Source organism: Mirounga leonina, unplaced genomic scaffold (assembly GCF_011800145.1).
Source record: "Mirounga leonina isolate KUSES-001 unplaced genomic scaffold, KU_Mleo_1.0 Mir_167, whole genome shotgun sequence".
NCBI lineage: Eukaryota > Metazoa > Chordata > Mammalia > Carnivora > Phocidae > Mirounga > Mirounga leonina.
Window position 1 is genome coordinate 2,482,065 of NW_023270422.1, and position 21,039 is coordinate 2,503,103.

General features: G+C 39.2%; 1 protein-coding gene across 1 annotated transcript in view; it reads right to left on the minus strand.

Moving 5' to 3' along the window:
• Positions 1-2,042: 2,042 nt before the first annotated feature.
• The window catches only part of RNMT (RNA guanine-7 methyltransferase), a 38,365-nt gene continuing 19,368 nt past the window's right edge, over positions 2,043-21,039 (minus strand). The window contains exons 9-11 of the mRNA XM_035013813.1: positions 9,823-9,924; positions 8,452-8,485; positions 2,043-5,255 (exon numbers count right to left, since the gene is read on the minus strand). Coding sequence (XP_034869704.1) covers positions 5,218-5,255; positions 8,452-8,485; positions 9,823-9,924 — 174 coding nt within the window. The 3' untranslated portion in view covers positions 2,043-5,217. The remainder of the gene's footprint in view (positions 5,256-8,451; positions 8,486-9,822; positions 9,925-21,039) is intronic.

Consider the following 21,039-nt stretch of genomic DNA (forward strand, 5'->3'; position numbering starts at 1 on the left):
ATACAAAAGATAGTCCGTCCAATAGAAAAGTGGGTAAAAACCTAAACAGACATTAACAAGAGGATAGTCAAAAGGCAATAATCATATGTAAAGTGCTCGATCTCATTAATAATCAGTAAAACGAAAACTAAAGCCACAATGAGATACCACTACATACCTGCCAAAATGAAATGAAAAAGACAAGACACTACTGAGTGTAGGGCAACTGGAACTTTGGAAAACTGGCAGTATCCAGTAAAGTGGAACATATGTACATACTGTGACCCTGCAATTCCACTGCTAGGCAGAAATGAGTACCTAGGTGCACCAAAATTCATGTACTAGAATATTTGAGGCAGTACTATTAATAGTTCCAAAACTGGGAATGAACCAAACATCCATGTGATAAATATATGGTTTATTTATGTAATGGAATACTATACAGCCATGAGAAGGAACCACGTACAAATACATGCAACAAAAATCTTACAAACATAATGTACAGCAAATAAGCCAGATACAAGAGAATACATACGATTTGATTCCATTTATATTATGTCCAAAAACAGACAAAACTAATCTATGTTCTTAGAAGTCAGACAGTGGTTACCCTTGGGGAGGTAGTAAGTGAAAGGGAACATGAGGGGGGCTCCTGCAGGGGGTGGTAATAGTTTGTTGATTGAAGTGATGACTGTATTTGTGTTCCATTTGTTAAAAACCAACCTGTGTGTGTTATACTTCAATTAAAAGTTAAAACAAAATGATTTGCCTCTGCCTGGGTAATCAACTCAGACTGAAGAAATGATTCCTTCTCTCTTGGCCTCTCCCTTTGGCTATAGTCACACTTGTGCTCCCACCTCTTGGTATTTCCCAATGGTGAGGGTGGGGAAAGAACCATCCCCCACCCCCTAAGATGCAGACTAACACCCCCCACCCCCTAAGATGCAGACTAAACTAGATTTGCTATAGGACTGGTTGCTAAAGGAGCAGGTCTACCAAAATGTGAAGTCCAAGTCTATCTTTGCCCTTCTGCCTGTTGATACTTTTTACCCTTGGTCCCTAAGTACAGTCAGATGTCCTCTTGCTCTCTCTGCCCCAAAGCCTCTTATGCAAGATAAATGCTCCTCTCAGGGGATACTTAAGTATCAAAGGTTGTTTTGGGGTTTTTTTAAGATTTTATTTGAGAGAGAGAGAACACGCATGTATATAAGCAGGGGGGAAGGGCAGAGGGAGAAGCAGGCTCCCCTCTGAGCAGGGAGCCCAACACAGGGCTCAATCCCAGGATCCCAGGACCATGATTTGAGCTAAAGGGAGACACTTAACTGAATGAGTCACCCAGGCGCCCCAAAATAAGTATCAAAAGTTTGAATCAGAAGGTTGGAGCACCAACCAGTTAACATATCAAGTTGTGAGTAATGAATGGGTGAGAAGAGGGGTATAACATGAGATTGGATTGCAGGCCTAACTTGTGGGATATGGGTATTCAAATCTTCGCCCTGCCTTGGGCAACTTTGTACTCTCTCTGTGCTGAGCTCCATTATTAAAACAGGGATAACAGTGCTTAGCTCATATAGTTATAAGGATCAAAATGAATTAACGCATATAAAAGATTTAGGAAAATAACTGATCTAAGGAGCTTAATAAATGTTGTCAATCTGGCTTTATCCAAGGTATGCTGTCCCCAAGGAACCATGGCCCAGGATAAATCTAGGGAGCAGAGGGCTGTGGGGCTAACCCAAAAGTCTCCCAAATTGAGGAGGGTACTTTTGGGTGTCCCACACTTGCTTAGTATTGCAGTGAGGAACAGGAGCCCATGCTTCAGGATTACATGGAAGCAGAAGAGAAATTGAGAAGGTGAAGAGCTGGCTGTCCCCCAGCCTAGTCACATATATCACTAAATAAATAAGTGTAAGAGCCACTACACTGACTGCCTTCAAGGAATCAGGAATGTTGCTCCATCAGAGGGCAAGAAATGAAGAAACATCAGTTATGTAGTATTTGACATAACACCAACTAGGGAGGTGGTAACATCATATACCTATGCTTTTTATTTGACCAAAGGGCCAGTAAATACCACAGGCATTTCAGTACAATTATTATAGAGCCCTGGTCCCTGGATCTGGCCTTACTTTGAAGACCCAGAGACGTTGGCAGTAACTGGCTCACAATACATACAAAGCCTGAAGTAGACAACAAAAAGTTATCAACAGTGAAAAATAATATTCAGTAGCTAGAATATTCACACTGGCAGACCTCACAAGAAACCACATCTTCACTAGGATACTTGAAGACTTAGCAAAATAACATAGTATCAGTTAAGCTAAGACAGACTGAAGAATACATCCCCATAAGAGCTAATGTGACTGGAGATCTGGACTTCTGATAGCTGACAATGCTTTTTCTACTTCTCCACTGCTGACCAACATTGCACGCTGCCTCAAACCCCATCACTTTGCACACCTCTGATGCCCTATTAATGCTATTAACATGAATTTAGGCAGCAATCACATCTCCATTTTCAAGTTTGGGGATAGGGTCAGCTAGGAAACTCTACTGGTAATCTACCTTTCAGAGTCATTATGCACATTAGTTAACAGAAGTCAAAGTCTCTAATCAATGCCTTCTCTTCCTGAAGGCAAATTTCTCTGGAAAGTCACACTGGAACCAGAGGCTCAGTGGGCACTGGAAGAACAGTCATTACCCGCAGACAGCCGTGGTGTGCAGGTTAGGACACCTCCCCTTTGGATGCCAGTTTGTCTCCCTGAACATGATGGCTACATGGTGCCTCTCCTTTAGTGTATTCTAGGCCCAAAGAATTCAACTTGAGTGTTCTTTGTTATACCACAATCCAGCCATGTCCCCAGACCAATCCTCCCAATCCGCAGGTTGTGTCCTCTCCACAAGTGGCTGGTTTGATCTTCACTTCACTTTCACCCTCAGAGGACAAACTGGAGTGCCTGTAATCACTTCCACAAACTTCACATCACTGACCTGATAGTGAAGAGCCATGCCCCCTTCATAACAGTTACAAGTCTTGAATGGAAAATTCCCAAACACTGAGACTGTGGGTATGGTGGTGGGGGGGGGGGGGGGAGTGTGTATCCTCCCAGCTTTTACCTTGGTGATGGGCAGGATCCACCTTTTCCTAAAGTTCTTCCTGAGTCACTGCCCAGACACTTAGCTGCAGCAGGAAGGCATCCGGGAGTGAAGAACAGAGGTGGCTAAGAGAACAATAAAGCTCAAGCACAAGGGCAATGCCAGAACTCTGCATCCTCTGGGTGCAGCTCCATGTGCCTTCTGTACACACAACAGTTTCGCTCACTGCGAGCGAAGACATTGGCTCAGTCCACTTGGGTTTCCTTTACTCCTTTCTACCCCTTCAGTGAAGGCCCCGGGGGACTCCACCTTCCTTTTCTGCTCTGTATTACCACCAATCACTCCATCCTTCAGGGGATCCTTCTCTCCCACAAATCATCCATGGAGTGGAAAGAGCAAGAGTCTAAAAATGTTTTATTAGTTGCTTAAAATTGGCTAAGACCATTAAATGAAAATGATGATAGGAAATAATAAAGAAGCCACATCCTCTATCAAACTATCAAAATACTTTCTGGAACTTCTCCCAGAATTAAAATTAACCTGGTTGTGTTTGTAACACTAAGAGCTCACCATTCCTACCGCCCAGCACCATTACCAAACCTTTGTTAGCTAACGGCAGCCACCATAGTCAGAAATACTATTATTTATTTCTCCAAATGACATGGCAAACCACCATTAAGGCAAAAAGACTTAATTTTTGTAAACTGGTAACAGTTTGGAGATTGACAAGTTGCACAAGAAACAGAAATTAGGTAACCCGTGTTCTCTTGTTAAAAGGTCTATTATTCTAACACCATGAATAATCAACATATATAAACAAATTAAGAAACCTCACGTTTTAAACAAATACTCTGGATAATTACAGAAAGTAATGTCTTTTAAATCCATGCATAAATAAATGATTTTTAGAAGACTATGCAATAATTGCTCTGCTTTGTTCTTTGTAAGTTTTTCACTATACCTAAACACTGGCAAGTGTTTTAAACAGTAATGTAAAGTAAGGACAACAGTTCACCTAGGTGTCAGTTTTGGAAGAGGAGTCAAGCAAGAAGCCAGGGCTGAAAAACGGTTAACAGTTCTGAAATGGCAAATACAAATTCTGAGTGGTGATGAGATGCGGCATCCTACTGCACAAAGTATGATGTTGTAATAGAAGAGCAGGAACTGCTTCTCTCGGGGCTGAAGGGGAGTAAAGGATCTACCCAGCACACAGTACCAGTAAGCTCTATCTAATGTCAGGGAGAATTCATCTGAAGTCTGCTTTTCAGCTTCTTTTAGTCTCATCCTCCTGTTGCAGTTCCATACATGTATCTGAGGAAAATGTGCAACAGGTTCGCATGGGACAGGTTTTCATTAAATCGTGGAAAAACAACTATGGCATTTTTGTTCAATGAAGAAAGGAAAATCTGTCTAATTACATTCTTGATAACCAGAAACATTAATTGCTATGGAAGGAAATTCTTAAGATAAAGCCCCTAAAATCCAAAACAATTTTATGCTGGCATATAAAACATTCTAACCAGTTCCAGAATTAGATCATATTAGCATATAAACTAGTTAGTATTTATAATGAAATGTAATAACTGGCTAAAATTCTAGGTAAATAACTTTCATGGCCATCTAAAATTTTGTTTTAAACTTACAACTTTAGTGATATATATTGAACACATTCAATTGTACAGAACACAATCCATTTAATCTTGAAAAATACTATATGACAAAACTACAGAAATGAGCACAAACCCCCACAAACCAGTATGCTCCCTCATCAATTCTACAACTGCAATGAATTTAATACTATAAACAAACACTGAACAAATCAGAGCACTGTGGAAGAGTTCAGCAGCTCTAACAAGTCATACTATAATTTTTATGCACTAAGAGAGTAGTGCAGCAAATGGAATTCTTAGAACATTACTTAAAAATAGATTTTTAAAGACAAAGGTCCCAACTCATTCTTATATACACACACAAAAGTTCATCTGTCACAGACAGCAAATGTTGAATTTATACACTGGAGCTTCCGGCAGCATCCTGCACATTTAGAATAATTAAAACAAACAAACAGAAAGTTGTCAAATCTAGGATGGATCATTCAAATCTGTACAGGACAGGACACAGCTGTCCTGGTGCGTATATGGCTCACTGCTGCTTCTCAAATGCAAAAACCAAGTAAATGCCTAAAAAGAAAATAATAAAAATTAGAGTTTGGTTTCTCATATCCATAGGCTAAACAGAACAATTTCAGTCCTGTTTGGAATTTGGTGAAAATTCTCAAGCTTCTGAAGGGAAAAATCCCATTATCTCTAAGAGTTCTCAATTATTTTCAGTCATACTTAAGCAGATATGGGGTCATAGCTGTTTACCTGAAAACAAATATCCACTTACTATAATACTCAGTCACATTACAGCTCTTGAGAAAACCAACTTAACAGCTCTAAAAATCTCTAAAAACAGTTTGAGATAAGAAAAATTAAAAGTATAAAGGCAAAGAAAATTAAAACTAAAAAATCTTATAACTTAATTCTTTTTATCTGGAGCAAGACAGGTAGAATAACTGCACTACCATGATTACTTCTGGCATTGGTTATCTAGATTTTCTATTTGGGGGGGAAAAAAACTAGTAAGAATTATAAGGAACATATATAATGTGCAAGTTAAAATTCATCCAATTATCCAACTGTTGTAAGGACTGATAAGGAAAGTGAGCCAAAAGCTACATGATAATTGTTGCTTAGAGATATTTATCTGGCCCCAACAGTGATATTCCATTCCTAAGAATACTCTCCCTTAAATATGATTTCCTGCTTTGGCATGTGTTCACGCAAAGACATCTAAGTGCATCTATGGTTCCTCATTCTGGATCACACTGAAGTTCAAACCTATTACATCTTCTAATAAGACACTAATAGATTTTACGGTAAGCAAACCCCTGAAAAAATGACAAATCCTCAAAACATCACAAGGATGTTCAGTGTGTATGCTAGAACATTCAGTCAGCGAGTCAAGATAGTAGGCCATGTACCTCTGTGTCCTCCCTTCTTGAGTTAACTTTTGAACGGGGTACAGATGAATGACTGCAGACCCTGTAAAAACCTCCCAATCCTCTAGCTTTTTCCTCAACCTGTCCAGGAGTATCACACCAGTCCTTCCAAAATGTTACTTTGGTAATGCTATTGTCTGTTCCTTATCTACCAGTTCCCAATTTCTTTTAGGAGAAATGAAACATTGCTGGCAGTAGAGTAGGTAGATGAACAGAGAACAGTCAGGGTGATATCAACATGGTAGATTCTTCTACAAGACAAGAAAGCAAAGCAGTCCAAGACATTCACAAGTATGTTACAAGACTTAGGAACAGCCAGCATTATTTAGCTTGGCCCACACTCCAAGCGATCCTTCCGCAGTCTAACCTTGGCAAACCCAACCCAAACACATTGGTACCTACTGCAAACAACCCAGCAGTCCTCACCTGCCCTAAATCTAGGGTCATTTAAAACCACTAAGATGCAATGTTTGAATTCAGATCAGCAATAAATAACTTTCTTTCCTTTCTAACTCAAACATTCTGAACGTCTCACTCGTGTAAAATGCCTTCCATGCAGGCATATCAACTGGGATTTAAAGAAATAAATCTTGAACCACTTCTAAAAGCAAATCGGCAACAATTCTCTACTTTCCTTTCACATTTAAAGAATCTTCTAGACGAACAGCAGGTTCTGGTAATAGGAGCTTAATGATTAGACCAGTAGGAGTTTGAAGTATTGCTTCTTGAACTTACTAGACTGTGTGTGACACCAGGCAAGATACTCTCCAGTCCACAGAGTGCTCCAGTTTAGAATAGTATAATTCATCAAAGAACACACTGATCCAGACATGCTAGATCCTGGCTGCAATGTGACCACTGTTCCTTTCCTACTGCTTTTCACATCACTAACCCATCTCCCTCCATGGTCTGGGGGGCATCTAATTCATCATCTGCATGCTATCACTAAGTCCACACTAAGGTACAGAAATACAGTTCTAAACTACAGCTAGTACCACCATCACTACCTGTGGCCAAAGCTGTTTTCCTTACATCATACTTTGGGACTGGCAGGCTATCTAATCTAACTGTCCCATCTCCAGTCTAGGAAAAGTAATGAAATGTACAGGTTTAGGCACACATTTCCCAGTCTGTTGGTCCTCTAATCCCATCTCCACTAAGGGTAGCAATATTCTGAGACAAATGGGCTCAACATATTGGCTCTATTTGTGTTCTTTCCTTTTCCTCTCTCCAATTCGGCAAGTCCTAAGAACAATCCTTTCACACACGAGGCCACGGTTACTAGTATGAATCACCTGGGTTAGCTCTGTGACCTCAGACAAGTTACTGAAGTGCTTTCTTAGCACTGAGGATTAAATGAGTTAGAACATATTAAAAGTCTCCAGTCATGCTTGAGCACATGTTAAATACTCAATTATATCAAGTATTACTATTTTCCAGATTTTTACTACTTTTCCTTAGGCTCTCCTTCATCTTTTTTCCCCATTATAGAAACTTCAGCACTTAAAACAGTTTGCCTAGTACCGCACTTATTTGTGTCTGTTTCTTCCATTAGACAGTATACATCTGGAAAGTAGAGATTACAACTGTTTACTTTTTTTTATCCCCCAAAGCCTTTCACAGAACTTTACATAAATCAATACTCAACTTATCAAATGGATCGTCCCTGATTACCACTTACGCCTTCAACATAATCAACAAATACTTAAATGAACAGGGGGAACTACCTTTTATGTCCTCAGGGCAGCCATATAAGGGTATTATCGTCATCTTAACACTGAGGGTCTGGGCTTTCACTTCCTCAACATCCGCGGACTTCACATATTTGCCAGGCCTCTGACTTCTCTTCCAAAGACAGGCACCTCACTTCAGAATGTCTCTGTACCAGGCCCTTCCCAACCACACATCCCTCTAAAATATCCTGCTCATGGCTGCTTCACTAAATGGTCCAGTACTTATTAATTATGTCTTTGTTGTCAACATCAGAGCGGCTAAAAACAAAATACATGGTAGTGTTCTATAAGCCAAAATTTCCAACAGAAATCTGAGGTAAAGATAGCAAATACAGATGGCTACGTAGTAATGAGTAGGCAATGAAAATGTTTACGAATGCTCATGATAGTTTATATTAAGGAACATTCTGCATATATTTTCTCTTGGCACTAAACAGCTGTGCAAGAAAGGGGGCGTTAGACATACATAGGGATTCTACGTAAACATAAACACATACACCCTAATATGTGTCAGAAAAATTCCAGAGTTTCCAAATTATAACCATCACTCTGAAACGATCTTTGAAAATGTCAGTAAATCTATACTGATGATATACTCACTTGTGGCTTCCCACTCTGACTTACTTAAGGTTCCCTGGAATTTAAAAAAAAAGAAAGAACATTTTAGATTGAATATGGAAGTACATAAATGCATATTTTTCAATACTGGACACAAGTGCCCAAACACCCCTACTTCACCATAAATGTAAGTTGACCCTTGAACAACACAGGTTTGAACTGTGCAGGTATACTTATATGTGCATTTTTTTTCCAACAAACACAATACTGTAAATGTGTTTTCTCTTCCTTATGATTTTCTTAGTAACATTTCTCTAGCTTACATTTTTGTAAGAATACAGTATGAAATACATATACAAAATATGTATTAATTAACTGATCAAGTTATCAGAAGGCTTCTGGTCAACACCTGGCTATCAGTAATTAAGCTTTCGGGGAGTCAAAAGTTATAGGCTTACTTTTGACTGCATAGGGAGTCACCCCCACACTGTCCAAGGGTGAACTATACACACAATTTACTGTTAATATTATTGTGACCTAAATATGTAAAAGAAATCAATGAGATTTTAATGTCATCCTCTGAATTCTGCTCTCCTGCCTAATTCTCTAAACCACTGATTCTCAACCAAAGGGTGAATTTGTGTAAAGAGGGTATTTGTGCATGTCTGTAATGGGAAAAAGCATCTATCATATATTTTTAACTTGGAGAATGAAAAAATAAAAAAGCCTACCTTGAAACATCCAACAGCATTATAGGAGGGAATAAGATTTTTGTGTTTTTACAAAGGAATCACAAAATCCGTATCATTCAAAGGAAATAAATTATGTTTAAAATAGTTACCAAAATATTAAAAAACATATTGACATAGTCATATATATGCTGCTTTGCACATGCACTAACAAGATAGAATCACTAATGTAATTTTGAAGAAGTGATGAATGTAAATGATAGTCTAAGATGTCAGCAGAAATGTGTTATATAAGTATCTGTAATTTCTACTGATAACAAAGTCACAGCTATATCTAATACCATTGTGGTACTATTGCACTCAATTAAAGAAAGTGTGAACTTCCATGCAGAAGTCAGTGAAAATGGAGATGTAATTTTTCTTCATTAAGTTCATGAGCCCGTGAATTTTATCTATGGAACACGATGAGTCAGCAGTGCCTAGGTTAAGATATGATATAGGCAAAACCTCTCCATCCAAGCTTGTAACTTTCTCCCCACCCTTACTGCCTCAGATATAGCACTCCATTTTCAGTATTGAAATATTTTATTTTCTATTCTACGGTTCCAAAAAGGGGAAAAAGACTAACATGTATCTGATTTGTAAACCAATGAAATAATTTTGTAAGTTTCCATATAAGCTTTCCTTTCGTTTTCTATAAAACATGCTATACACGAAAACTTACCAAAGGTAACCTTACTTGACTGTTCTTCATGTACTCTACTGCATGTTCATAGTCATCCACCTTCTCGGAGGCAAGTTTGGAGTTCTCGTTTGCTGGATATGGCTAGGGAAGCAAATGAAATTCCTAGTTAGGAAATTAAATGAAACTTGTAATTCAGAATTAAAAACAGTAAGTCACTAAAATAAAATAATTAAGAAAATAATCCTTAAGTATTATTTCAGGAATATAAACTATACATACTTTTGAAATATGAAAAAAAAATGGGAGACGGGGATCATCTCCTAACAAAGTAGCTGTTATCGATACTCAACTTTGATAATCATAGAATATTTACAGTTGCACAAAACTGTACCATTTATTTAATCACCTCCAAGGACCACTTAGCAGTAAACACTTGCCCTGGCTCCCAGTGAAAGACTTTTTCTGTTATAACGCAAAGCTGAAGGAAGTTATTATCAAAAGAGCTTAATATTAGTTTAAAGATTACGGTGATATATTAGCCATCAGAAGCATGAACAGAAATTAAAAGTAATACAAATGAAAAACTCAAAATCCTGGGGGAAGGTGGTGGTGTAAGAGTAAGAGGCCCAGAGGCTCACCTCATCCCATGAATTCAACAAAGTAACTATCAAATCATCCTAAATACCCCAGAAATCAATCTGAAGACTGGTAAAACAAACTCTACAACTAAAGGTAGAGAAGAGGCCTCACTGAAGAAGGTAGGAAATGCAGAGACATGGTTTGGGAAAAACAGATTGTGGCCACTCTGGTGGGGAGGGAGCTGTAGTCGCTGAGAAGGGTGAGAAACGCACCAAAACACAGGGGAGCATACAGGGAAAACAAATCCTCATAGTATTTGGCTTGCAAAGTGAGAGGGCCTGAATTTCATGAGTTCCTGCAACCAATGGGGCTTAAACCCTAGTCAGTGTGCGTGGTTCTAGGAGAGCACTCGGAGGAGGACATTCGGGCTGCTAATGGAGAAAAGGCAGGGCAAACAGCCTGCAGACATATAACATGGAAACAGCAATCTGAAGAATGCCTGGGGCACATAGTGGGAAGGTTAGTTGCTCATCTTGGAGCATGCCCCAGAGAGACAGCGATCAGAGACCCCCTCCAAGAATAAAGGAACTGGCTGGCACCATTTCCCTTCATGGTTCCTCAGCATAAACACCAGCCATTTGCAGGAACCAGTGCTCATAAACACTACCTAAATTGCTTAAGACAATCCCGACCCTGCCTCCACTCTGGTGGAATGGCCCTTCCCAGGCACCCTTGCCTCAGTCCCAGTGGTGGGCCCCCTTCCACAGAAGATGGGCCCAAACCCCTACCCACACATCTCCCTACCTAGGAGTTTTGCAGGGCCTTAGTTCAGGCAGCAGTGGCAAGAAGTCCCATTTCACAAGCAGACGAGAGCACACCTTGATAAAATACACATTCAAGCCAGGGAACAAACACTGCTCACAACAGGAAAAGACAGCCTCTACAGATGACTCGCCTAAAGGACAGAGAGACCAGATCACAACAGCAGAGCACACAAAGCACACAGACACTCCTGGACACACCAGGCCCTGGGGACCAAGGGGCACTACACGGCAGAGTACTACAGGACCTCTCTTCATATAGCCATTTCCTCAAGAACAGGAGATGTAGCTAACTTTCCTAACACACAGAGACAAAAACAAAATGAGAAGACAGAGGAATTTGTCCCAAATGAAAGAACAGGACAAGGCCATGGCTGGAGATCTAAGAGAAACAGATATAAGCACACACTTGATGGAGAATTTAAAGTAATGATCATAAGGATAGTCACCTGACTTGAGAAAAGAATGGAGGACATCAGTGAGACCATTAACACAGATAAGGAATAACACAGAGATAAAGGGCTTGAAAAATGAAATGAGAAACATGCTTGATGGAATGAACAGCAGGCTGAAAGAAGCAGAGGAACAAATTAATGACCAGAAGACAGAGTAATGGAAAATAATCGAGCTGAACAAAAGAGGGGAAAAAAAAGAAATATATAAAAAAAGAATAAACTTAGGGAACTCAGTGACCCCATCAAACATAATAACATTCATATCACAGGAGTCCCAGGACAGGAAATGGGGCAGATAATTTATCTGAAGAAATAATAGCTGAAAACTTCCCTACTCTGGGGAAGGAAGCAGATATGCAGATCCAGGAGGCATGGAGAATCTCCATCAAAATCAACCAAAGCAGATCCACACCAAGACATGCTGTAATTACATTTGCAAAATACAGTAATAAAGAAAAAATATTAAAAGCAGCAGGAGAAATGAAGTCATTAACTTACAAGGGAAAACCCATAAGGCTAGCAGGAGATTTTTAAAAAGAAACTTTGCAAGCCAGAAAGGAGTGGAATGACATACTGAAAGTACTAAATGGGAAAAATCGGCACCCAAGAATACTCTACCTAGCAAGGCTATCATTAAGAACAGAAGGAGAGATTAAAGAGTCTCCCAGACAAACAAAACTAAAGGAGTCTGTGACCACTAAACCAGCCTTACAAGAAATATTAAAGGGGACTCTTGGAGTGGAAAGGAAAGACCAAAAATGAAAGAATGAAAGTAGAAGACACAAAAGCAATAAAAATGAATGTTTCTGTAAAAACTCAGTCAAGGAACTCACAAAATAAAAGGATATGAAATAGGACACAAGATACCTAAAACCTGGGGAGAAGAGGAGTAAAGAATGGGTTCAAACTTAAACAACCATTAAATTAATACAGACCCTATATGCAGAAGATGTTATATACACACCTAGCGGTAATCACAAGTCAAAAACCACTAATATGCAAGGAATAAAGAGAAAGAAATCCAAATATATCACTAAAGAAAACCAGCAAACCATGAAAGAAGGAGAAGAAAGGATCAGGGAAAATCTGAAACAACCACAAAACAAGTAATAAAATGGCAATAAATACCTATCTATCAATAATTACTTTGAATGGAAATGGACTAAACATTCTAATCAAAAGACACAGGGTGACAGAACGGATAAAAAACAAGACCCATCTATATGCCACATACAAGAGATTCATTTTAGACGAAGAACACCTACAGATTGAAAATGAGAGGATGGAGGGCCATCTGGGTGGCACAGTCCATTGAGCGTCTGACTCTTGGTTTCGGCTCAGGTCATGATCTTGGGGTCCTGGGATCAAGCCCAGCCTCAGGATCCACACTCAGCATGGAGTCTGCTTGGGATTCTCTCTCCCTCTCCCTCTGCCCCTCCCTGCCACTCATTCTCTCTCACTCTCAGTAAATAAATGAATAGATCTTAAAAAATAAAAAGTGAGGAGACAGAGAAACTTTTATCATGCAAATGGATGTCAAAAGACAGTGAGGGTAATAACAGTACTTATATCACACAAAATACATTTTAAAACAAAGACTGTAACAAGAGACCAAGAAGGGCAGTAGATAATAATAAAGGGGATAATCCAACAAGAAGTTATAACAATTGTAAATATTTAGGCCCCCAACATGGGCACACCCAAATACATAAAACAGTAACAAACATAAAGGAACTCATTGATAATAATACAATAATAGGTTACTTTAACACCCCACTTATATCAATGGACAGATCATCTAAACAGAAAATCAACAAGGAAACAATGGCTATGAATAACACACTGGACCAGATGGATTTAACAGATATACTCAGAACATTCTATCCTAAAACAGCAGAATACACATTCTCTTCAAGTGTACACGGAACATTCTCCAGAATAGACCACACATTAGGCCACAAAACAAGCCTCAACAAATTTAAAAAGATCAAAGTCATACTATGCATCTTTTCTGACCACAATGCTATGAAACCAGAAGTCAACCACAAGAAAAACTCTGGAAAGACCACAAATACAGGGAAGTTAAATAACCTGCTACTAAACAATGAATGGGTCACCCAGGAAATAGAAGAAGAAATTAAAAAAGTACATGGAAACAAATGAAAATGAACATACAACAGTCTAAAACCTTTGGAATGCAGCAAAAGCGGTTCTAAGAGGGAAGCTTATAGCAATTCAGGCCTACCTCAAGAAGAAAAATCTCAAATAAACAACCCAACCTTACACCTAAAGGACCTAGAGAAAGAACAACAAAGGAACATAAAATCAGCAGAAGGAAGGAAATAATAAAGATCAGAGCAGAAATAAATGATGTAGAAACTAAAAAAAAAAAAACGAACAAAAAGCAATGAAACTAGGAGTTGGTTCCTTGAAAAAAATCAATAAAATTGATAAACCTCTAGCCAGACTCATCAAGAAAGAAAAAGGACCCAAATAAATAGAATCACAAATGAGGAAGGCAAAAAATAACACCAAACACCATAGAAATACAAACAATTATAAGAGAACATTATGAAAAACTATATGCCAACAAATTGGACAACTCAGAAGAAATGGATAAATTCCTAGAAACATACAACCTACCAAAACTGAAAAAAGAAGAAATAGAAAATTTGAACAGACTGATAACCTGCAAAGAAACTAAATCAGTAATCAAAAAACTCCCCAAAAACAAAAGTCCAGGACAGATGGCTCCCATGCAAATTCTATTAAACATTTAAAGAAGAGTTATATCTATCCTTCTTAAACTATTCCAAAAAACAGAAAAGGAAGGAAACTTCCAAATTCATTCTACGAGGCCTGCATTGCCCTGATACCAAAACCAGATAAAGATACCACAAAAAAAAAAAAAAAAAGAACTACAGGCTGGTATCTCTGATGAACATAGATGAAAAAATCCTCAACAAAATACAGGCAAACCAAGTTCAACAGTACATTTAAAAAAACCATTCACCAGGATCAAGTGGGATTTATTCCTGGGCTGTAAGGGTGGTTCAGTATTCCTGAATCAGTTCTGATACATTACATCAATAAGTGAAAGGATAAGAAACATATGATCATTTCAACAGATGCAGGAAACGCATCTGACAAACTACAACATCCACTCATGCTAAAAACCCTCAACGAAGTAGGTTTAGAGGGAACCTACCTCAACAGAATAAAGGTCATATATGAAAACCCAAAGCCAACATCATCCTTAATGGGGAAAACTGAAAGCCTTTCCCCTCAGAGCTCAGGAACAAAACAAGGATGTCCACTCTCACCATTTTTATTCAGCATAGTACTATAAATCCTAGCCACAGCAATCAGACAACAAAAAGAAATAAAAGGCATCCAAATCACTAAGGAAGAAGTACAACAAGAAACAGACTTTTAATTATAGAAAACAAATGGATGGTTACCAAAGGGGAGGTGGGTGCGCAGGATGGGTAAAACAATGGATGGGGATTAAGGAGTGCACTTGTCCTAATGAGCACTCAGTGACTGAAATGAAAACTTAAAAAAAAAAAAAGTACAGATGAAAAACTTGAGTCAAAAGAGAACCCTGTGAGTTCAAGAAGATATGGAAAATAAGAGAGGAGCAAGATGCAGAGGAGTAGGAGACCTGGATTTCGTTTGGTCCCAGGAATTCAGCTGGATAGGAATCAAACCATTCTAAACACCTACAAACTCAACAGGAGATTGAAGAAAATAGCAGCAACAACTCTCTGAACAGAAAAGCAACCACTTTCTAGAAGGTAGGACATGCCGAGAAGTGAATCCGAGGCGATATTCGGGAGGATAGACCGCGGGGGAGGGGGCTTCCGTCAGCCATTTCTGGCAAGTGATAGAGCAGCGGAGCACAAAATTGGAACTTTTAGAAGTCAGCTCCGCTGAGGAACATTGCTCCAGTGGCTAAGCAGGGGGTGGAACCCTTGCTTGGACAGTGTGGTCTCAGGACCCTCTGGGTCACAGAAAGACCGGGGGTGCCTGAGTGCGCAAATTTCCCAAGTATCGGAGCAGGGAAGCCGGCTGCAGAGACAGAGCCGAGGAGTGGACTCTCAGCTTGGGGTTGCCATAAACCATGATCCTCGGCAGAGTCGGGCCACTGCTCTTCCAGCAGGGACCCAACAAGCGGCAGATCTGGGGAGACTCCCCTTCCTCCCCCAGGAGGAGTGGCACGGGAGTGCACCGCAGGACTCTGTTGGGTTTGGAGACTACACATGGGGCCGGGTGCCAGAGATAGAAATGCTCAGTCACAGGCCGGGTGAGCACAGTGTGGCCAGAGACTGGGGAGACGGGAGTGATTGACTGCTTTTCTCTAGGGGCTCACTGAGGAGTGGGAACCCTAGTTCTCGGCTCCTCCAGGGCGGAGACTGGGAGACTGCCATTTTCACTCTCGTTCTCCAAAGCTGTACGGAAAGCTTGCAGGGAACAAAAGCTCCCAAGAGCAAACCAGAGCAGATTACTCAGCCGGACCCCGGCAAGGGCAGGGCAATTCTGCCTCCAGCAACAGGCCCCACCCCCAGAAGATGAGTGAGAACAGCTAGCCAAGACCAAGTTTACCAATCAATAAGAACGGCAGAACTCCAGCGCTAGGGGAATACTGCAGGTAGAATCCATGGCTTTCTTCCCATGATTCTCTAGTCTTTCAAAGTTAATTTTTTAACTTTTTTTTTTAATTTTTCTTTTTCCCTTTTTTCAACCAATATCAATCTCTTTTTAAAAAAATATTTTTTATTTTTCATTTTTAGAGACATATTCTATCCCTTCATAGTAGTTACCCTTATTTTTGGTGTGTGTGTGTATATATATATATATATACATATATATATATATATATATATATAGTTGTTCTCTCTTTAAAATTTTGGGATACAGTTTCTTCTAACAGACCAAGATATACCCTAAATCTCTAGTGTATGGCTTTGTTCTAGTCTCCTGCCTGATCACATTCACTCCTTTTTTACTTAACTCCTCTTCTTTCATTTTTCAACCAACTTATCATTTTATAAAATCTTTTAAAATTTTCATCTTTACAGTCATATTCCATCCGTTCATATTAGCCCTTATTGTTGTACATATGAGTTTTTCTTTAAAATTTCGGGAGACACTTTCTTCTAACAGACCAAAATATGCCCAAAATCTAGTGTGTGGCACTGATCTATGCACCAGCCTGATCATATTTGATCATATTCTTCTTTGTTTTGTTTTTTGTTTTTTATCATTTTTCCTTTTTTATTTCTTTCCCTTCCTTTTCCCTCGGTTTCAGGTCTTTTCTGATTTGTTTAGTGTATATTTCCTGGGGATGTTGTTACCCTGTTAGCATTTTGTTCTCTCATTCATCTATTCTCCACTGGACAAAATGACAAGACGGAAAAAATCACCTCAAAAAAAAGAACAAGAGGCAGTACTGACTGTCAGGGACCTAACCAATACGGACATTAGTAAGATGTTGGAACTAGAGTTCAATGATGATTTTAAAGATACTAGCTGGGCTTGAAAAAAGCACGGAAGTTATTAGAGAAACGCTTTCTGGAGAAATAAAAGAATGAAAATCTAACCAAGTCAAAATCAAAAAGGCTATCAATGAGGTGCAATCAAAAATGGGGGCTCTAACTGCTAGGATAAATGAGGCAGAAGAGAGAACTAGTGATATAGGAGACCAAATGACGGAAAATAAAGAAGCTGAGAAAAGGAGAGATAAACAACTACTGGATCACGAGGGCAGTATTCGAGATATAAGCGATACCATAAAACAAAACAACATTAGAATAATTGGGATCCCAGAAGAAGAAGAGAGAGAGGGGCAGAAGATATATTGGAGCAAATTATAGCAGAGAACTTCCCTAATTTGGGGAAGGAAACAGGCATCAAAATCCAGGAAGCACAGAGAACCCCTCTCAAAATCAGTAAAAATAGGTCAACACCCCGACATCTAAGAGTAAAACTTACGAGTCTCAGAGACAAAGAGAAAATCCTGAAAGCAGCTCAGGAGAAGAGATCTGTAACCTACAATGGCAGAAACATTAGACTGGCAACAGACCTATCCACAGAGACCTGACAGCCCAGAAAGGACTGGCAGGATATATTCAGAGCACTAAATGAGAAAAATATGCAGCCAAGAATACTCTATCCAGCTAGGCTGTCATTGAAAATAGAAGGAGAGATAAAAAGCTTCCAGGACAAACAAAAACTAAAGGAATTTGCAAACACAAAACCAGCCCTACAAGAAATCTTGAAAGGGGTCCTCTAAGCAAAGAGAGAGCCTAAAAGCAACATAGACCAGAAAGGAACACAGACAATATATGGTAACAGTCACCTTACAGGCAATACAATGGCACTAAATTCCTATCTTTCCATAGTTACCCTGAATGTAAATGGGCTAAATGCCCCATTCAAAAGACAGGCTATCAGATTGGATAAAAAAACAAGACCCATTGATATGCTGTCTGCAAGAGACTCATTTTAGAACCAAAGACACCCCCAGATTGAAAGTGAGGGGGTGGAAAACCATTTACCATGCTAATAGATACCAAAAGAAAGCTGGGGTGGCAATCCTTACATCAGATTAATTAGATTTTTAAACCAAAGACGGTAATAAGAGATGAGGAAGGACACTATATCCTATTTAAAGGGTCTATCCAACAAGAAGATCTAACAATTGTAAATATCTATGCCCCTAACATGGGTGCAGCCAGTTATATAAGCCAATTAATAACAAAAGCAGAGAAACACATTGACAACAATACAATAGCGGGGGACTTTAACATCCCCCTCACTGAAATGGACAGATCATTTAAGCAAAAGGTGAACAAGGAAATAAAGACTTTAAATGACACACTGGACCAAATGGACTTCACAGATATATTCAGAACATTCCATCCCAAAGCAACAGAATACACATTCTTCTCTAGTGCCCATGGAACATTCTCCACATTCTAGGTCACAAATCAGGTCTCAACCGGTACCAAAAGATTGGGAAACTTTTGGGAACATTCCCTATTTTCAGACCACAATGCTTTGAAACTAGAACTCAATCACAAGAGGAAAGTCGGAAAGAACTCAAGTACATGGAGGCTAAAGAGCATCCCACTAAAGAATGAATGGGTCAACCAGGAATTTAAGAATTAAAAAATTCATGGAAACAAACGAAAATAAAACACAACTGTTCAAAATCTTTGGGATACAGCAAAGGCAGTCCTAAGAGGAAAGTATATAGCAATACAAGCCTTTCTCAAAAAACAAGAAAGGTCTCAAGTACACAATCTAACCCTACACCTAAAGGAGCTGGAGGAAGAACAGCAAATGAAGCCTAAACCCAGCAGGAGAAGAGAAATAATAAAGAACAGAGCAGAAATCAATGAAATAGAAACCAAAAGAACACTAGAACACATCAATGAAACTAGGAGCTGGTTCTTTGAAAGAATTAACAAGATTGATAAACCCCTGGCCAGGCTTATCAAAAAGAAAAGAGAAAGGACCCAAATCAACAAAATCATGAATGAAAGAGGAGAGATCACAACCAACTCCAAAGAAATACAAACAATTATAAGAACATATTATGAGCAACTCTATGCCAGCAAATTAGATAACCTGGAAGAAATGGATGCATTCCTAGAGATGTATCAACTACCAAAACCAAACAAGGAAGAAATTAAAAATCTGAACAGACCTATAACCACTAAGGAAATTGAAGTAGTCATCAAAAATCTCCCAACAAACAAAAGGCTAGGTCCAGATGGCTTCCCAGGGGAATTCTACCGAACACTGAACGAAGAATTAATACCTATTCTTCTGAAACTGTTCCATAAAATAGAAATGGAAGGGAAACTTCTAAACTCGTTTTATGAGGCCAGCATTACCTTGATCCCAAAACCAGACAAAGACCCCATCAAAAAGGAGAATTACAGACCAATATCCTTGATGAACATGGATGCAAAAATTCTCACCAAAATACTAGCCAATAGGATCCAACAGTACATTAAAAGGATTAATCACCACGACCAAATGGGATTTATCCCTGGGCTGCAAGGTTGGTTCAACATCCGCAAATCAATCAATGTGATACATTACATTAATAAAAGAAATAACAAGAACCATATAATCCTCTCAATAGATGCAGAAAAAGCATTTGACAAAGTACAGCATCCTTTCTTGATCAAAACTCTTCAGAGTATAGGCATAGAGGGTACATACCTCAATATCATAAAAGTCATCTATGAAAACCCACAGTGAATATCATTCTCAATGGGGAAAAACTGAGCGCTTTCCCCCTAAGGTCAGGAACATGGCAGGGATGTCCAATATCGCCACTGCTATTCAACATAGTATTGAAGTCCTAGCCACAGCAATCAGACAACAGAAAGAAATCAAAGGCATCCAAATCGGCAAAGAAGTCAAACTCTCAGTCTGCAGATGATATGATACTTCATGTGGAAAACCCAAAAAACTCCACCCCAAAACTGCTAGAACTCATACAGGAATTCAGTAAAGTGGCAGGATATAAAATCAATGCACAGAAATCAGTGGCATTCCTGTACACCAGCAAGACAGAAGAAAGAGAAATTAAGGAGTCAATCCCATTTACAACTGCACCCAAAACCATAAGATACCTACGAATAAATCTAAACAAAGAGGCAAAGAATCTGTACCAGAAAATTATAAAATACTTATGAAAGAAATTGAGGGAGACACAAAGAAATGGAAAAACGTTCCATGCTCATGGATTGGAAGAACAAATATTGTGAAGATGTCCATGCTACCTAGAGCAATCTACACATTCAATGCAACCCCCATCAAACTACCATCCACTTTTTTCATAGAAATCGAACAAATAATCCTAAAATTTGTATGGAACCAGAAGAGACCCCAAATAGCCAGAGGAATGTTGAAAAAGAAAAGCAAAGCTGGTAGCATCACAATTCTGGACTTCCAGCTCTATTACAAGGCTGTCATCATCAAGACAGCATGGTACTGGCACAAAAACAGACACATAGATCAATGGAATAGAATAGAGAGCCCAGAAATAGACCCTCAACTCTATGGTCAACTAATCTTCGACAAAGCAGGAAAGAATGTCCAATGGAACAAAGACAGTCTCTTCAACAAATGGTGTTGGGAAAATTGGACAGCCACATGCAGAAGAATGAAACTGGACCATTTCCTTACACCACACACAAAAAAAGACTCCAAATGGTGAAAGACCTCAATGTGAGACAGAAGTCCATCAAAACCCTAAAGGAGAACACAGGCAGCAACCTCTTTGACTTCAGCCGCAGCAACTTCTTCCTAGAAACATCACCAAAGGCAAGGGAAGCAAGGGCAAAAATGAAATATTGGGACCTCATCAAGATAAAAAG